The sequence below is a fragment of the Larus michahellis genome, chromosome 2 (genome assembly GCF_964199755.1).
Source record: "Larus michahellis chromosome 2, bLarMic1.1, whole genome shotgun sequence".
NCBI lineage: Eukaryota > Metazoa > Chordata > Aves > Charadriiformes > Laridae > Larus > Larus michahellis.
Window position 1 is genome coordinate 114521338 of NC_133897.1, and position 19244 is coordinate 114540581.

The 19244-nt window shown below is 42.1% G+C and overlaps 1 protein-coding gene across 15 annotated transcripts in view; it reads right to left on the reverse strand.

The window, feature by feature from the left end:
* Positions 1-17992, reverse strand: part of PTPRM (protein tyrosine phosphatase receptor type M) — a 482403-nt gene extending 464411 nt beyond the window's left edge. For 14 of the 15 annotated variants that reach the window (XM_074576685.1, XM_074576684.1, XM_074576682.1 and 11 more), the window contains exon 1: positions 17518-17979. In XM_074576685.1, coding sequence (XP_074432786.1) covers positions 17518-17590 — 73 coding nt within the window. In that variant the 5' untranslated portion in view covers positions 17591-17979. Of the gene's footprint in view, positions 1-17517 lie in introns of all 15 variants that reach the window. The other variant, XM_074576689.1, reaches the window with a different exon arrangement.
* Positions 17993-19244: the final 1252 nt, after the last annotated feature.

A 19244-nucleotide genomic window follows, 5' to 3' on the forward strand; every position in this document is an offset into this window, starting at 1 on the left:
AGCATTCTCATCTCTGAATGCCTCTTTTCACCAGCTTTAAAATTCATTTAACATAACAACCACATAGTTATGCTTCTTTCTCTCCCCCCCCCTTTTTTTTTTAAATATACAAGTGTTCCCTCCTTTAGGAATAAACACCAAGGCCACAGCTCTCAAACTCCCACAGCATAAATGTAATATAGGAGACCACAAGCAAGTCTAAGCAGAAAAGCACTGCAACTAAATGTACCTTGAAAAGCTCTTAGTTTGCAATGCTTTTATAAAGCTTCATGTCCATGCACAAATCGTCCCTACATTTCACACAGTGACAATGGTAGTAATCCCTGGAAAACTTCTAGAACAAATTCCCAAGCTCAAAGCTTAATTCCCCCTGAGCCAGTACAGCACTAGCTTCTTCTATGGCAAAGATGCGATGCTTCAAGGTTTGTCAGAGCAGTCCTCCCAGCTTCAACAACAGATAATACCAACTCCCATGATGCCACGCACAAGAGCAGAGCCAGGTTTCTCCATCGCTCTCTGCTTCTGAAACAGCTTTCTCCTGCACCTCCCACTGGGAGATTCTGCCTGTGGCAACAGAAAGGTCCCTATTAATACGTAATATATACCATAATTAGCACTGTAAAGCAGGTAGTTATCTCACAACTGTCCTCCCATCCCCTTCCTCATCATCACAAAACTTTATTTACAGAAAAAAAAAAAAGAGGGGCAAAAAAAGAGGGGCAAAAAAAGAGGGGCAAAAAAAGAGGGGCAAAAAAAGAGGGGCAAAAAAAGAGGGGCAAAAAAAGAGGGGCAAAAAAAGAGGGGCAAAAAAAGAGGGGCAAAAAAAGAGGGGCAAAAAAAGAGGGGCAAAAAAAGAGGGGCAAAAAAAGAGGGGCAAAAAAAGAGGGGCAAAAAAAGAGGGGCAAAAAAAGAGGGGCAAAAAAAGAGGGGCAAAAAAAGAGGGGCAAAAAAAGAGGGGCAAAAAAAGAGGGGCAAAAAAAGAGGGGCAAAAAAAGAGGGGCAAAAAAAGAGGGGCAAAAAAATCCCATACAGCTTATTCAAAGCCCAAACTGTTAATTCCTAACTTAAATCACTGGTATAAGTCATAGCCTACTGGATAAGCACAATTTAACAGGGGACAAATAATCTTCTCTTTAAGCACCTGAAAGCCTCCCTCTTCCCAGATACCTACAATGCAAACCAGACAACTGTTCCTCTCCCACCACTGAAGGAACAAATGGAGAAATATGGCAGGTGTCAAAAGAGGGAAGGTAAAGTAAACATAAGTAAACTCTTGCTATAGAGTGGTAGTAGGAAGAAGTAAGCTTTGCTTGAGTGGATGCTCTGTAAAAAGACAGAATACGTTGTGGATGGCTCAAGTTTTGCCCAAAAAAGATCCCAAAACCTAAGTCCAGGATCTATGGTACCAAAGCGAGACCATCCTGATCAAGATTAAATAACAGATCAGTGGTAGACTAGGGTGCAATCCAGATGGGCACATGGTTACTGAGTTCAGCACAAGTTTTGTTAAAACTGTGACCCCTTGTTATGGAAGTGCCCTACCTCTCGTGTACTCTCCCAACATCATCAGTCGCTTGACCCTCATGACCACCAAACTCCCAGGTTACTCCATATCAGTACCTCTCATGGCCCCCTGCTCTTTACTGGAACCTACTCCCCTCAGCCTCAAGAAGCTGAGAAGCAACAGCACAAACTTCAATATTGGTCTCTAGAGCGGAGGTAGTTTTTTTGCACCTAATTACCAGATTATTATCAGATGCACCTTGCAGAAAAGGCACCATGTCTGAAATGCTTTGAAGAGCACCAAAGAGAAAATAAAATGTCAAAACGCTGCCATTCGAAGACACAAGATCTGTATTCCATTCTCCATATCCAGTAATGTTATAACAATACATTCAAGTATAGAAGTTCTCAAAAAACAATTAACAGGCCACTTATTTGTTTAAATGGGTAGTTGCAGTTGAAAAGGAAGCTGTTACACACAGTGCTCCCACCCCTAAAAGACATAAAGCATGACTCAGTGCTCTCTGTTTTATGTTGTACTACCTCCAGTATAAGACACTTACACTTAATAGTGATGTGAAATAACGCTGACCCTTCTAATTAGCTCTACCCATTTCCTATGGGAACCTGGCCTCTTGTACAAAAAGAACACAAAGAAAACAGCCACAGGAGTGCTACCGATGTTCAATTACCACTTCTCATCCTAAGCGAAAAAAACAAAACCAAACAAATCCCACAAGTAAATAAAACCAATTGAGGCCAGACTAAGAAAATTAACAAGACTATTTAACAAAAATCAGAGTAGAAAGACACACTTCATAGAGTACTTTTTAAGCACAGAGCCTAGAGATGGAAAAAAAGACGGAAAGTGGGCAGGGATGTAGATATAGAGGGTCTCAGCAGCCTAGTCTGTCCCTTCCTGCTGATATACACCCATCAGGAACAGTATCTGCCTGGTCGACCTACAAACCAGTGTCAACACAAGGAAACTGCAACATAACAAGTGTCCTGGATAACATCCACCAGTGCTTCACCTGACAGAAAGCAAGTCGAGGGGTGTAGAGGTGTGTGTGAAATCCTGCCTTACAAGAGGCTAGAGCTCTCAGGATGGGCACATAGTAATTCACTCGCCTTTTTAAATACATACAAAGCATATTGCTGTAGTCCCTCCCAGAACATCAGGTTAGGTTTGTAACATTAGTGCAGCCTTTCTAACAAACTATGTGCCTCAGTGAGCTGCATTATTCTCATCTACAGAAGAAGTAGACTGATTTGGTACAATGATTACATTCCTAGCCACGCTTCTGACAAAGTATGCAAAAAGCTCTGATGTTCTGTCATTCCTGGATCCCAAAATTATTTCATTTGCAAATCTACATCAGCATGAGCTGCATTTATTACCAAAAAGTAGATAAGATTAAGTGGTGAGTTTCAGCATGATGGCCCCCCTTCAACATAAATTTAGAATGTAGTGCTCTTAAGCTTTGGTCTCAAGATATACTGCATTTGAATAAGGGAATGCTAAAATTTTTTGTAAAGTGTACACAAACTCTCAAAAACTATTCACCTACGAAAATACTTTAATAAGCATGATAATCAATTTGGGAGCTACACAGAAACCCCTGACAAATACAGGCTTCTACAGATACACCTGATGACAATTAGCTCTTGGCAATGACTTTTGGCTGCTCTACTCACAGTAACATAATAAATACAGTGTGTAGGTTGAGAGAACCAATGCACATGGAACAGAACAATGCAGAAGCCTCTGAGTTTTCTCTCTTAGGACAAACACCGAATTTTTTTAATAATATACTCTACAGAGTACATTACTAAATGTGATGCAGAAATAGAAAAAGCTCTTTAAAAATAAAAGATCATGTGACACAAGCTATATATCCTATTATTTTCATTTATTGTCCATGCATCTCAAGTGGCATTAATTTACAACAGTAAAGAGCAAAGCCATTAGGTACATACAGGGTCCTGATAGCTTCAGGTACAAAATAAGAATAGTTTCTCACAACAGCTTAGAGTGCTGTTGTGTATAGAGTAAAACTTGATACCATTGCAATTCTATCTCATGTATACACCGGAAAAATGTATGGAGTAGCTGTCAATATTTTCTCTTAAAGAAAATGAATTACTGTGAGTGCAATATTCCTGTGTGACAGGCGCAATAGTTCACAGCCATCTTCCACATCAACATAAAAATTTATTGCAAGTGATGTCAAAATCCATTAGGTCCCACTTTGTTTGTTTATTACTGATCCGCTGCTGGAGGCAATCAGCTCCATCTCCAACCAGGCTGCATTAGCAGGCTGACTCCAGTGCAAAGTCAGAGTGGGGAGCATAAACCACCTCTGAGAATAGTCTCAGTTGGCCCAGCTAGATTTGCAGAGAAACAGGTGAGGAGTGCTCATGAAATCTAGCAGCACATATGAGCGATAAAGGAAGTATCCTCCACCTCTAGGTGGGCAGTGAACATCTTTGGAAATAAAAATCTAACTCAAGTGATGTGTTGAAGTTAAGAGTTCATCTACCCGAACTCTTACAGGAACATACCTCTACCAAGCTCATTATCCTGTTAAAAAACTGCAGCCATTTTAAAGCTTTTGCACAATTTCAAGAAATCCCACATAGCTAAACCTCCACACAGTGTGTGTGTACACAAGACCCGAGCAACCCTTTTCTATCCCCAATCATGGCCTCACCTCAGCTAAACACAGAATCTTACCGCTTTCAGATCACTGAGACCCTGCCTGGAAATCTTCAGCTACTCTCAAAGTCACCCCGCCTTTTCAAATTTAGGATTCCGTTGATACTGTAGAAGGCAGCAAAAGAAATCAGTTGCAGTCTCAGAGCTGTGCAGCTCTGAAGAAAAGACGCCAGTAAAACTTGCTCCTGTCATTAAAGGGAGGAGACAGAACCCAACCAGTATTCAGCTTCCCAAAGCTCTGTGATCTAATTCTACACAAAAGGCTTAATAAGGTTTAGACTCATAATACAATTAGTAATTTAGCTCACAAATTAGACTATCTATTAACACTCCAGCAGAGACATCAGCCATATGAGGATTAAGAAGGAATCTTCTGCTTTCAGTATGGAGAGAGAACTTGAATGCTTTAATAGACTACTTCAGCAGCTGCACAGGGGAACATATATTCCATTGTACAGAATGATGTGACCAAGGCCAGCATCCCGTTCATATATTGAACTTTCACCAATCAGAACCACGTTAATAATTTTCACAGTAAACACAGAGCAGGAACTTCTGAGCTCATCTTAAAGCACAACTTTAACTGCTAAAAATATACACTGATAGCACAGAACACACTGCATATGCATTTATATGCGTTAGAAGTGCACATAAAAACAAGGGCAAAAATTAACATGTCAGCATGGTCAAAATACAGGTTAACCCAAGGTATGAGTATTATACAACATTTAACTGCAGGATCTGAATAAAGAAGCAACCCTTTCCTAAATCTCTCCATACAGCATTTATTCTATATCTGCTAGCCGTATGTAATAGAAGATTCTGCATCATCTTCTCACCATAAACAATGCTCAAAAGATTTAGGAGATGATACCTCTAGCATAGTACTTAATGGCACTTTGAAAATTTACCCGGAATATTTTTTCTGTGTGGACAAAGGCAGGCTGAGTAGGCAAAAAACACTCTACTTATTACCAAGGAACTAAACTTTCAATCGCTCTGTCCTAAAAGTGCTGTTCCGATTTCCAGAAAACTATACACATAACTACATTTCTACAAAATGCTGATACTGGTGTGTTCATGCTGACTTGTGTTAACACCTGACTTACTTGCAATTATTGTGTCAAGAGGAGCTTTTTTTTAATTACTTTCATAGTATGCCCCAAACTGACTGTATTCATCTTTAGGTTTTGAGCTCGTGTTTGTATAAACAGTGCCAGTATTACTAATCCTTTTGAGCTTGAAAAACAAACAAACAAAAATTCTTCATCAGTTTACTTCACACACTAGTAAAAACCATTCACACCCAAATAATATTATGAATAATGTCCATCTGGTCTGAAATGTAGATCTGGCCACAGTATCTCATTCTCCACTAGCACTGCCTGCTGTTTCTATCAAGTGTTCAGTGTGACTCCTCTCAGTGCAAAGTAAAACTTCACTCACTTAACAGCACTTACTCATAAGCACATGCTTTGCTGGCATGTGCATTATCACATGCATGGGACCATTTTGATCTTACTTGTCTTGGGGGGGGGGGGGGAAAAAAAGAGAAGAGCAAACCCCCTAACTTCTCAGGAATAATACTCAGGCAGTCAGGAATTGTACCCCCAAGCTTCTGTCATAGCCCCCCCAGAGGCTCTGGGGCTTTCTCAATATATGCACATTGTTCTACAAACTCTAAGGGCAACAGAGTGGCTGATGGCACTGCAGGGCATCCTAATCAGAGCTACCATCCTCCGGTCTCAGCTCTCTTCTCGGCTCAGTAACAGACACCCAGAGGATGGAGGTGGTAGAGGAAGGCACAAAAGATTTGTAATTTGTGGAATGTGGTGATGAAGAGCAGCCACGAACAGAGAAAAAGAGGTGGAGAGAGCACAGGAGGTGGCACGTAAGCAATATATTCTTAAAGGTGGCCTGGTGGTTAACAGCTTTGTTAAATATGTATGTTATTTGCTGTGGAACAGATGGTACTAAAGTGCAATTTTAGATGGAACTGAGAGCAGGTAAGAACCCTCCCTCTTCCTCTGAACAAAATTCCAGAGTACACAGCTCTGGCAGATTACTATAATTGGCCAATTCTTTCTTTTATTGATAGACCACTGTGTAGAGTCAAAGCACTGAAATCATGTGAATGGGGCTGCTGGTGAATGCCATGTATTTGCTCAATGCCAGTTTCAAGCATACAGATGTGATTTTTTTGCAGTTCTGCTCCTAAAGGTCCAGAAACACACATAATCTAATTCTGCCATACAAGCCAGAATTAATTTTTCACTGCTGCAAGTCTAGCATGGCACTGTGCAGTTTGTGAAGACTTTAACAGTGCAAGTTCTAGAAAAGGGCGATTTCTCACTCACAGTGAGTGGTTCCCAAACTGTGGTTGGCAAAACTGTGATCCACTCACTACAAGCATTGATTTGAAGCAAACAAGCCCATCGGATACTATATCACTGAGGCACATTTACTGTGGAGCAATTCAGGAAGCCACAAATTAATACTCATTCTGAAGTTGAGATCTTCAAAAATACGGAGAGTTTTCATTACAAAGTCTTTGAGTTTGGGCTACACAGAGACTGACTCCATTTTTGCAATGAGCACAACAGAACAGGCAAGCAATAACTTTCAAAGTACAAGCTTCCATCTTGCAGCTTAAACTGCAACCCATCACATGTAACCAAAACCTCCAAAGTACATCCTGACTGATGCCAGAATGAGTCCACAGCTGCTTTCTATTTCCATTCATCACTGAGACATAACAGGTATCTTCCAAAATAAGATTTCAGACTTCCAAAGACGGCATCTGTTTCTCTGCAGAAATCAGAGAAAGAATTTCAAAAGCAGCAGACAATGCATGCACAATTCATGTTCCCTAATTCCCCTTGAAGCAACCTTGGCAATAGAGCTAGACCAAGTTCAGACCGTCTTTATCTGAACATATGCAATACCTAAGGCTTCACCCCAACTCTAAATTATGATCTGCACTTCAAGACGCCAAGTCCACTATACGACAAAGGAAGGTAGAGGCGAATAAGGCTGAAGTGCATATTCAGCAATGGAGCTGCCAGTGAAGCAACCCACAAGCACAACAGTATGGTTGCCTATGCTTGAAAACAGAAAAGTAGCAGCTGAGGAATATTATCCTTAAGGGGTTATTTCCACATCATCTCCCTGCACAGATGATCTTATGCTAGATACCGGGCTACAACTCAAAGAACATTTTAAGGCTTTTTACTTTCACACCTTTTTGTGGTCATGTAAAGTTTTTAACACGGGCAACATTTAACTCCCCAATATTGAGGATGCAAAGTTACAGATTCTAGTGGACAAACAGACTTTCTGTTAAGCAATTATACACGTAAAGATGCAGCTCTGAAGCTTCTGCGAGACTCGTTTAAAAACCCCAATCCACAGCTCCTGTTGCTGCACGGCTGCTGCAGAAGCCAGTTTTTTTTATTTGCCCAGAGTGTATTTGCACTTGTCTTGGGCTCCTGGGCCCTACACAATTCCAATGCATATTTGCTCTAAAGGGCGTGTGCTCATCTCAAACACACTGAAGTAAATAAAACACTCAGACCCCAGTGTTTTCCAAATCCCCAAATGAAAATGCTAGGCTAATTCACATAAATCCCTTCCTAGCCTAGATTTATATGGGCAATTCTAACAACAATTCTTAAAGCAAGAATAAATAAAACACACACCTCATGAACTTTATACGTGGTCTTCAATCCACGTGCTTTGCTGTCATTATAAACAGGAGGTAGTAATGTTGGGCAGTATACAGGCTTCCATTTCTCATTTTCAACCTCTGATGTTTTAAATAAATATTAACTTTAATTGTGCTTTGGTTTTGTTCGTTTTCCAACCGTTTCCACAGACCTCACCCCAAAAGGTTTCTTTCATATTTAGAAAGGTGCTTACAGAGGTTTTCTCCTGAGCTAGGACTGAATTGAGATGACATCTCTCAGGCACGGTAAAGAGGGCATCAACCGCACAGTGCCTTAAAATTATTACTGGGACAACAATTTATCTTATCTAACCGAGAAATTACTTCAGTAATAGCTGTCTCTGCAGAAGTTAAAAAGAAAAACAGCTTAAGTAATGTGTTATGTAAAGTGCTTATATTAAAGAGTTGAATGCAGATAATCTTCATCTACTCTGCAGAATTCAGAAAAGGTAACATTAAAAGGAAAAAAAGCTATAGCAATTCTCAGTCATTAACATAAGAACTATCCCACCGAGTACTATGGTTCCTGGAAATGTCCACAACTGTCTCTATCTCCTAAACATGTGACAGTATTTAAGCACATTGTTGATTTTCTAGGGAAAACTGAAGTCTGAAGTTACAGATGGTGACAAGTGAATGCTGTAGATTTTCTCCAAATGCATTAGGGGGTTCTGAACTGTCACATTCAGTTCAGAAGTTTACCAGATTTCTCAAAAAATAAAAATCCTACTGGTCAAAACCAAACAAAAACCGACAAAAAGAACAGAAAAGCCTGGCCATGAAGATCCTCACCCATGCCACGGTCAAATGCCAGAGCACAGACTTAAATCCATGTCTCACACACCTATGTAGGAGTTCTAATCACTAAGCAACTGACTATTCCAACAGGAGTTAAAATATCTGTCTTTTTCATGCTGTGCTCCAGTGGTATGATTCACGTTAGGCTATGTCATCCCAAGGTGGAACCAGAAAAATCTCCAGGCTCAGAGAGTTCCACTGAGAGAAAATAATTTCCTGGTTAAGATTATATGACACATCTTAAAACTGTTAAGTAAAAGATGTTACACTATCAAAATAGTAATAACTTCCAAAAATTGTAGTCATCAGAACATTGTTGATCATGAATTATACTGTTGGATAAAAACATCACAGTGAGTACAAGAGATTACATACAGTCCTACGCAGATAAGCAAACAGTGTCAAACCTTGCAAGTTTCTACCAAGCCTGTGGGAACACTTGGAAGAGGCTGCAGAGTTGTTAGGAAATACTGGACTTCTTGCAGTGATTTTATTTACTAGAAGGATGGAAGAGCGAATAAGTAATAATGAAATTTTTCGTTTCAAATGAAACAAATATACAAATCACAGAAGAAGAGAGCAACTGTACCAAACAACTACAGAGAAAACAGTTACGTCTGCTCTGCAGCCTAACACAGTTCATTGAGATGGCAATTGACTTTCATGTTGGTTTTCAACTGTTAGCTGAACTGTGTGTTAAAACAAGAAAAAGCCATGAACATGAAAATAGCAGAAATGAGACAAACGGGAGTTTCTATGCAGGTACAGGAGAATCTGAATCCCTTTAGGAAATCTCAGCCTCTGATTAGGATATAACCTGGCGATATCCTTTTTTTCAAGACTGGAGATCCTTTTTGTCTGCATACCCTTAGAAACTATGTGGACTTCGTAACCAAAACTTTAAGGTGTGCGTGTAGATAACTATTTTTTGGTCATAAATTACTTTATCAGCCATAGTAGAATTACTCAGAATCAGCTCCCAAAATAAGGAATTGTTTGACCTTAGAGGGAGAAGAAAAACAGGAGGGGAAAAAAAAAAAAATACAATTCCCCTGCCACCACCTCTGCTGCAAGCACACCATGAAAAATGCAAAAGTCTACTAAAGGGTAATAATTCATCAACTTTTTAAGACACAGATGTACAAACTGGTGCACGGATTACAAGCATATACCCAAGTACAGAAGTGTACACGTCCCAGATGGAAATTATTTACTCAGTCTAGTCTATATTCACCAGAAAAACAAATGTAAAAAGCTCCTCTATTCATTTACCTATAACTCCATTATGAAAACCTCAAGGCATTACTGGTCCACTATCCATCCACCTGAAATTGCACAGAAACTCCTGTAATATCTTCCTCAATCTTATGTTAGAATCTCATCAGCACAACTAAACAGTTCTTTCATCTAATCAGCCTACATTTATGCACTACAGAATTAAAACAAAGGGCTGAAGACAAAAGTATTCTATCCAGTATATTACTTTCAAAAATAAAGAGTCTAAATAATATTTGATTTTAGAGTTAAGGATAAAAGAGGCAATAGGATTCAAGGTAATAAAGCATGATCTTTCTGAAAACTTCCCCAAAATAACTGTGCTGTAAACCTTAAAAAACAAACAAACAAAAATCAAAAAAACCAACCAAACAAAAAAAACCACACACACAACCAGCAAACAAAAAAACACACACCCCTGCTCTAATACAGGCATGTGGTACTGTATTTCATTCTCCTAGATGAAGAGATAAAGTGATGAAAGAGGTAATTAGCTGCTAGTTATTCCAGTGCAAAATCACATTTCTTGTGATTAACAAAACAGTGCTGTAAAAGACATTTATAATACCTTAACATCAAAGAAGATTAAAAAAAAAAAAAGGGGGGGGTGAGGGGCGGACAGGGAGGCAATCTACCCCTCAAAAAGCCCTACTGTAACCAAAATTTACTGCTCTCTAAATCAGGACATATTACACGTGGGCGAGGGGGAGGAAGGGGCAAAACAAACACACTCTTAAGGAAAATGCTGGTTTTACACCATTCCACAGAAAAAAATTAAAGATTCATTAGCATCATTACACTTAATCGTATGTGTAAAGATAATCAACTATTGCTATGTAAAGCTGTCAGAAGACATATTCGAGCCTTGAATATGTTATTACAGCAAAACATGTTCAAAACTAAGATGAAAAAAAATAAGAAAAGGTAAATAATCATAAATGTATTTCTGTTTTCCAGATATAATTTAGCCATCTTTAGGACTTCAGCTTTTTTTTTCCTAGAACATCTTTTCTTCCAGTAAGGTTCATTGCTTACGCCCTTCCAGAAAATGTTATACCTCCCTTCCCACCTTTCATCCCCCCAGAACACCCTAATTCTAAACCTGTTTTCAGAACTCCTTCCTGCTAATCCTGCCGTGGTTTTGTCTGAACAGATGCAGTCATTACTTTGTTTCCTACCACTGCTCCTTACGGGGCAAAGGGTCACTGCAGAGTCAGACTCTTCTGGCCGAGACACTTCTTTCCTATTCCCTGTAGCTACTGAGCACGAGGATGTGTTAAAGGCATAAATACACCTTTATTTTTACTGCTATTACTCTCAGAAATCTGGGCACAAAAATGTCTTTCCTTCATTTTTAAAGCATATGTGGGGACTTACCCCCTGTACCTCCTTGGAGCATTAATGGCAGTCACATTGCTTAAAAACCAACACCAATTACTTCAAAATCAGTACAGAATTCCACTGTCAGCAACATCATTTATGAAAATAATTATTTTGAATGGAACAGAAAGCTTCTTAATAGGTTGTGAGAAGACATATACTCACACAACACTTAAGCTTTTCTTTAAGACAAGAATCAGGCAAGATGGTTAAGATATAGCCTTATCAGATCTCTACAGCAATAACCCTTGAATTTAAACCGCTAGGAAAGTAATTACAATTTCTTTGTAGTTTCATGTATTTTATTATGTATTTTTGTTATATTAGAGCATTCATTCATCCTTCTGTTGAATACTAACACTGATACTGAAATTAGCCTGTTAACAAGTAATTAAAAGTTCATTTGTATTATAATCAAACCGGTGCAAACAAGCCACCAATGAATTAAAATTCTCCAGGTCACAAAAATCCATCATGTATTTTCACACCTCCCCAGCTCCAAATACACCTACTTTCTCATAAAGCCCAGTTTATAGCCCTTCCTCTTTCTATGCTTAGAAAAGTGGATTTAGAGATGCAGCTACACCTAGTGATCAGCAGCAGATCACAGCAGGCAAAACTCAGGAAGACACTACAAAAACCAGAAACGAGTATGGGAACATAGCGGGGTGAATGAAGTGACACATCAAAATTTATTGCTAGACTTCCCCCCCCCCCCCCCCCCCAATATAAGACCACATGCTCCAAAATGGTTTTGATTTCTTGAAATCCTTTTTACTACATTGATAACATTACACATTACATCAGAAACACAGACCTGGAAGTTATCAGAAAAATCAAATTAAATAAAGAGGACTCTCTCAATTTTTCCTCAAGAAATTGAGCGGATAATCCAGCTGCATTCACACATCAACAAACAATTTACTCCTGGGAAAAATTTCAGAACTAGTTCTTTATACAAGAGTCGTAAACGTGAGCTGAAAGCTTTGTAAATGCACGTCATTTTCTGGGGAAACATCTTTAAAACTTAGTGATGTAGCTACCTCAAGTAAGTGTTTGACAGCAACGCTAACAAGCTTTAAACACTGGAGATCTCCCTCTCAAATGGCATTTCCTTCAGCATAAAGTTGCAACATGGGAAATGTAGGATCAGTTCACAGGTCCCGACCCCACAACATCACTGGACTTTGTTCTATCAAGTCTACACCTATTATCTTCCCCCCTGGCTGAACCTAACGATGCGAACTGAACTGACCGTCTCGGCAGTAATGTGTAAAACTGACCTGGCCACCGGCAACTGGGCTGTTTGACACATTCGCTGGCCATCCTGGTGTGTGAGTGAGCGCACATGAAAAATAAACGATTTCCACATTTCTTCAGGTCAGACTCAAACAACATTAGCGAGATGGAGTTCAGAAGCTTACTCGCTCTACCCTAACATGTTTTGTTATTTGCCTGAGGATTTGGTCTCTCCAGCTGTCAATCTGGCAACTTCTGTGAGCACTAAATATATTATTTTTTCATAAATTATATGCTGCTATATTGTTTCAGGACACTGATTTGTTTTCCTTGTCTATTCTGACGACTGCTAAATCACGAGGCCAAATAAACATCACAGAATTTTCTTCTCCAGTGTTATTACATTCTTGTAATACTTTGTAGTATTTATTTTTGATTTCTGATGAGGTTTCATCACTAACTTTTGACACCAGAACAAGATCAGAATGGCTAAATAAAATAAATTTTAAAAAATAATCCACATACCCATCACAGAGTTTCTTTTTTGACAAACTCTGCCACTTCCAAACCCAGACTTTCATTTTTGCCTGAAGCATTCTAAAGTACATCCCAGCTTACAGGGGAACACTAACCTTATTTCATCTGTTTCTACCCGTCAAAAGTTTATCCCCCGCCCCCCCCAAAAAAAGGATGTATTTAGAAGCCAATCCTTCAACATGCTTCCATTAATTTGCTAGACTATTTTAAATATGAATACACTTAGGTGTAAAACACAAAGCAAGTCATTCACCTATTCACCTGACAGCAAAAAGTTTGGTTTAAGAATCTTCCCCCACGGCTCTCACTGTTTAGCAAGGCCAAGTCCATGCTATGAACTTTAACTAGAACAGTTTTGTTGATGAGCTGACAAACTGTGTCAGCCACTAATAAAGCTGCATTTTCCACTAGCATATGTTACTTCCCTTAGGAAATGCAGGAATACGGACTTGATGGATGGGTGGAGAGGAAGGAAAACAGGTGAAATAAGCCAATGCAAGCAAACCCAGAGTTTGTCAGAATGAGATATAAACACACTTGGAGCTCTTTGCTAGGAAAGTGATCAGAATAGATATTAAAGACTTCCAAACAGAGATCCTGAGTACTCTGAGAAATCTCTTTAAACACAGGTAATTATACCAGAAGCTTTTTATTTTCTATACATTGCTCCAATTGCCAGGAGCTTCATTTCAGCTGGGATAGGACCTATGAAGACTTAACCTATATTTGTTCTTTTCATCTTCCCTCTCTGCAGTCACCAAACATCAACATCATCACAGTAAGTTTCAACTTCAGCGTGTCAAACTTCTTCCTTACATGTGTTTTTGGAAAATGTGATTCTTGTTTTCAGACTGCTTACACCCAAAAGTCAAATAGATGAATGTAAGGCACGACATCTATTCAGAATGCAAGTTTTTGTATTTTTAATCCAGGAAATAGCTTGAGGACTACTATTCTCTATGTAAAAACTTTACTTGTCACTAGGAAAAGCGATTTTCATTTTTTGTACTGCACTTCTCCTCCTAATTGCCACTAGTCCTGGCGCAAAGTTCGTTATGAATGGCTGCCTACAAGCACTTGTAGTCAGTCCATCCGTCCATCCATCCATCTCTCTCTCACTGCAATAGGACTCATCCCTTCTCATCCTTTTTAAAACCACTACCATAATAAGAGCATGTTAATATACAACCTTGTCGCTTTCCATTGCAAAAGAGAATGTAACAGCCTAATAATAGCCCTCCCCAGATTCAGGTTATAAGCAATAATCACCAATTTCAGAATTCAGGCTGCATGCAAGTTTACATCTATCTGAACACTATGCCTTCATAAAAACCCAGTTTCTGACTTCTGCTACACATCTCCTTGCCTTCAATTTCAGCTCCCCATTTTGGTATTTGACAGAACTCATCTCATCCAGACCCTTCATTTTATGTAAGGCCTAATATTTAGGCTTACAATGTCCCTTCAAACTTTCCACATCTCTATGTTTGACTTAAATCCCTTCCAGGAGTGGATTGCTTTCCCTAGCCTGAATAATCTACCAAGGAGACAGAAGAGGGAACACAGTGGAGTCAGGTGGCATTTCATATGACAGGAACGCCATGTTTCAGAACATTTGTAGTATTAGCATTCAGTCTTTGCATGGGACCACTTAATAACATTTATGTTAAAATTATAAACAAAAGCAGCTAAATTAGGTGCACTACAGTTTCTCAGAAAGCAACTAAAAAAAACCCGCAAACTCTCAAAACTACTCTTGCAGAAAGACCCCAACTACTTTAAAAAAAGAAAAATACTTAAGATAAGCAGCATTGTCCATTTAAGACTAGGTTTTCAGTAACATCTCTTCAATTCAAATTCTTGAGACCATTTGCTTCTTGAACTGATGAATCCAGAATTTTAAATTCTTTAGTTAAGGACTCAGAGAAAATCTCATTGTTATTAACTGTTAAGCTGCTTTCAAAAGATTACTTGAAAGCTTCCAGGCCTTAAAAAGCCAAGATCTGATCTTTCAGTAAGATTATTTTCTAAATAAGAAACTCAAATATAACAATAGCTGACGGTAACGTTAGAACCAACCTCTGTAAAACAAACCAGTCATTTTAGAAAAGGGTAAAAATAAAAATGGAACTATACATGCCAAAGATTACTTAACGCACCCACTGCTATTCTTTGCTTAGAGCATGTGTGGAGTTTGTTTTGTTTCTTTTTTCTTGGTTTGTTTTTAAACTTTTTATAGGTTAGTCATATAACTCTCATCTGCAACAAGGGACAGCTATTACAAAAGATAACTACCCAACTCAAGGATGGATTTTTCTGTAATTTAATTTCTATGACACCGATGCATCAAGCTTTTAACAAAAGCAACAGCAATTTTTCCCCCCAAGCAAAAATGACTCTCAGGCACACACTTCAAATGGTAAAATACAAAAATGGAAATTTCATCAATTTTGTTCTAAGTGAGTGATGAGAATCAATATTTAAAAAAATAAATCCGTACATGCATCTTCACATTTAATATTTAACATACACTTACATATGCACACACAGGGAGAATGCAGGCCAGATTCTGCATCCCATGACATCCTTTGCAATTTCACTGAAGTGTGTAAATTGCAGCCTCTGTCATTCAGTACTTGGGAAGTGTTGGAATGACACCTTTTGAATAACCGTATGCACAGGTCGTCTCTGAATTATTTGTGTTTTCTATCACAGTCCTTTCCACAGCGTGCAGCAATGGAAGTGAATACAACAGATACAAATCTAACACTAATGTGGGATTGTTCTTCAGCAACAGGAACAGCACTTCAATGCTGACCCTAGTACAGTATCAGCATATCGCACGTACAAGTCATTTAAATATCCAGGAGACGAAGGGTTGCCCCAGCTTAACTTTAAACAAGAAGTAAGACAGTTCATGCAGGTCAGCAATGAGTTATGAATTTATCTTAATAAAGCAAGAGCTCTCACTGAAGTCTGGATGCTAGACTTCCAATATTAATGAGTTATAGGGCTAATATACATGAGTTCAGTTCCATAATTCACTGCAAAGCATAGCTTCATCCTAACATGAGTGTTTGGTAAAGATTTCATCATTGTTATATATCACCTCGGTACAAAATATTTTTCTGCTCAGGGATCTTCTGTCTCGTCTGCAGTAAAAATGCTGGAGAGAAAATAGGGGAAACACAGCAACGTATACAAAAGGTCCCTGGAACCTACCATAAAACCAGAATTTTTTAATTTTTAAAGAAGTTTTAAAACAGACCACCAATTCCTAGCCATAAAACTTGGTTTAGCTACAGTGCTGCATAGGAGCATCACGCAACGTACAAAATATAAACTATTCTGCAGCCTGAGCAACAAGGAAAGTCAAAAGTATTGCTTCCCACCAGATCAAAGCACACTTTGCGTGAACCGAAGACCAGATGTCTTCAATTTAACGTGCTTTTCAGTTGCAATCACTTCATGTTGGGAACAAAACAAACTCAAAAAAAAAATAAATCTGAAGTTAGTTTTCGCAGCGACGCACGCAGAACTATTTCACAATCCAAATTTCTGTCTGAAATTATGGGATTTTTCGACACATAAACAGGAGAGGAGTGCAGGCAGAGGACCGCCAGCCCCAGATAACCATCTGCAGGTCTTGGATTTGCGGCACCAGGCAGGCGCTGTTGGACGGGGAGCACTTTGCCGGGGCTCTTGGCTGGATGTGAACTCCCGACACCCCGCAGGGGCGGGCAGCTCCTGCCCTGCCCTCCGGGGTGACGATTTTTTGAGGGGGAAGCTTTAACCTCCGTCTCCACCGGCGTTTCACCCGCCGCACCTACGGGCAGGGGAAACGGCGGGGGCGGGCAGGGCGGCGGGGCAACCTCCGGGCAGCGCCGCCGGTTCTCCTTCCCCGCGTCGCCAGCTCCGTGGCCGGGCGGAGGCGAGGGCGGCGGCGGCGGCTCACCTCGCCCCCTCAGGCCGCCCTCCCGCGCCCGAGGCAGGAAGGAGGGGGGAAAACTTTCGGGAAGTCGGCGACGGCGGCGAAACGAGCCACAGTCCCGACCGTCCCCTCCGTCCCGGCCCCGGGGCTGCCCCGGCCCCGCCAGCGCACAGGGGCGCAAAACCTCACGGCGTCCCGCCGCCTCCTCCGGACACTTAGTTTCTCCTCCATGTACGGAGCGGTTCCGAAGTGTCCGCCCCGCCAAGGGGACGGGGAGAAAGAAAGAAAAGAAAAAAAAAAAAAAGACAAAAAAAAAAAAAAACCTGAAAAACCCAAACCAACCCCCAAACCGAGTCCGACATCGCAGCGCTCCCCCGCCTCGCCCCCCTCGCCGGCCCGGCGGCTCCTTACCTGTGAACGTCTGCGCTCCCGCCGCCAGCAAAAGTCCAGCCAAAGTAACCAGGCAAGTTCCAACTTTCCCCATATTTCCACCCCTCTTCCTGCTCCAAAGTGCCAAAGTGTTTGCCAAAGTAGGAGGCGCCCCTCTCGCCCCCCTCCAGTCTGTGGGGGCAGGCGGGGAGGGGGGTCGGACTCCCCCCAACTCGGGCTGCGTTCCCCTTCTCGCCCCTCTCTTCGCTCGTAAGGGCAGGGGAAAGAGGGGTGCGAAGTGGCCGGGGGCGGGCTGCCTTCCTCCAGCGGCGACGCTTGCCCTCGCCCCGGGGGCGGCGGACGCCTCACCGCTTTCCGCGCCGCTCGCCTGCCCCCAGTGCCCGGAGGGGTGGGGGGCGGGGGGAGCACCCTTAATCCCGGAGTCTTCTCGCCCGGCGCCGCCGTTAGTCCGGGTTTAGCTCGGTCCCTGACTGACTCGCCGTCCCCCCCGGCAGGCAGGCGGGCTAAAGGGAGCGCGGAAAGTCACGCCCAGCCGGCGGCGCCGCCATTCTCCCCCGCTAGAGGGCGAGGCGGCGCGGGCCGGCGGAGCCGGGGCGCCGCTGACAGGGCTCCGGTGACGGCCGCTCGTCGCCTGCGGAGCCTGAGGCGCTGGAGTCGCCTTCCCGCCGCCCCCTTCCCGCTGCCCCGAGAGCGGCTTTTGCCGGCAGAGGAGGTGGCTGCGTGCCTGGTAGGACGATGCCGAAAGTTCCCGGACAGCGGGGGAAGAGAAAGAGGAACCGGGAGGTTAAATAAATAATGAGGGGGAAAAAAATCTCCACTAGGCGTCCCGGTAACTTTGCCGCGGGCCCGTCCCGGCCAGAGAGGCAGCCGCTGGAGTCGGGGGCGGCCGCGGGTACCTGTCCCGACGGGACCGGGGCCCTGAGGGAAGAGGCCGCCGGCGGCCCGAGCAGCCCGGCCCTGGGGCAGCGGCCTGGCGCTCCCCGGCCCCGCTCCGAGGCACCGGGACAGGGAGGGATCAATATGGGGGGGGAAGGGCTGGGTGTTCATAGCCGTTTTTTCTTGTTTTTACAGGCAAAGTGGAGCCTTTTCGGGGTGCGAGGCCGCTTACTGGGTCTTCGGCGGAAACCTCAAGCCCTGCCCGCGCAGCGAAAGGCCGATGCTGAGGAGGAAATTAAGATGGGAACGGGGTTCCTCCAGCGAGCGGCACGGCGGCGGCGTAAATTAATTGCTTCTCATCAGACTTCAGCGCCTCGCCCGGCCCTCGGCTGCGGCCACCCTTCAGGGCGGGCGGGGAGGTGGGAAGGGACCGGGTGGGGGTGGCTGCGCCGGTTCCCCGGCTCAAAGCAGGGTGGCAGCTTGTACCCCTGCCAGTGAATAATGACGTCATTAATTGGCAGGGTCAGCTAGTGAGCGATGGAAGTAAAAATCACCTTAAAATGGCAGTTACCTGTCATTGTTTGCAGTCGGCGACTTCTGGCGTTTATCTCTACATCTCGTATGAAATACAGCTGCTCGACCATCTTTTTTTTTTTTTTTTTTCATTCTGGGGCTTTGGCTCCTGCTGTCCGAGACGATGTGTTTGTTGGTTTTAAACCAGTTCTTTCTAAATTGGACTTCGAGAGGTGGAAGTGTTTTTGTTGGCTATATCACTTTCAAGGAAAGCTTTATTTTTATTTCAAGTGCAAGCGCGGCCAAATTTAATGCCTATTTATTCCCTGGGGTTTATAAATAAAACAGTAAAAAAATGC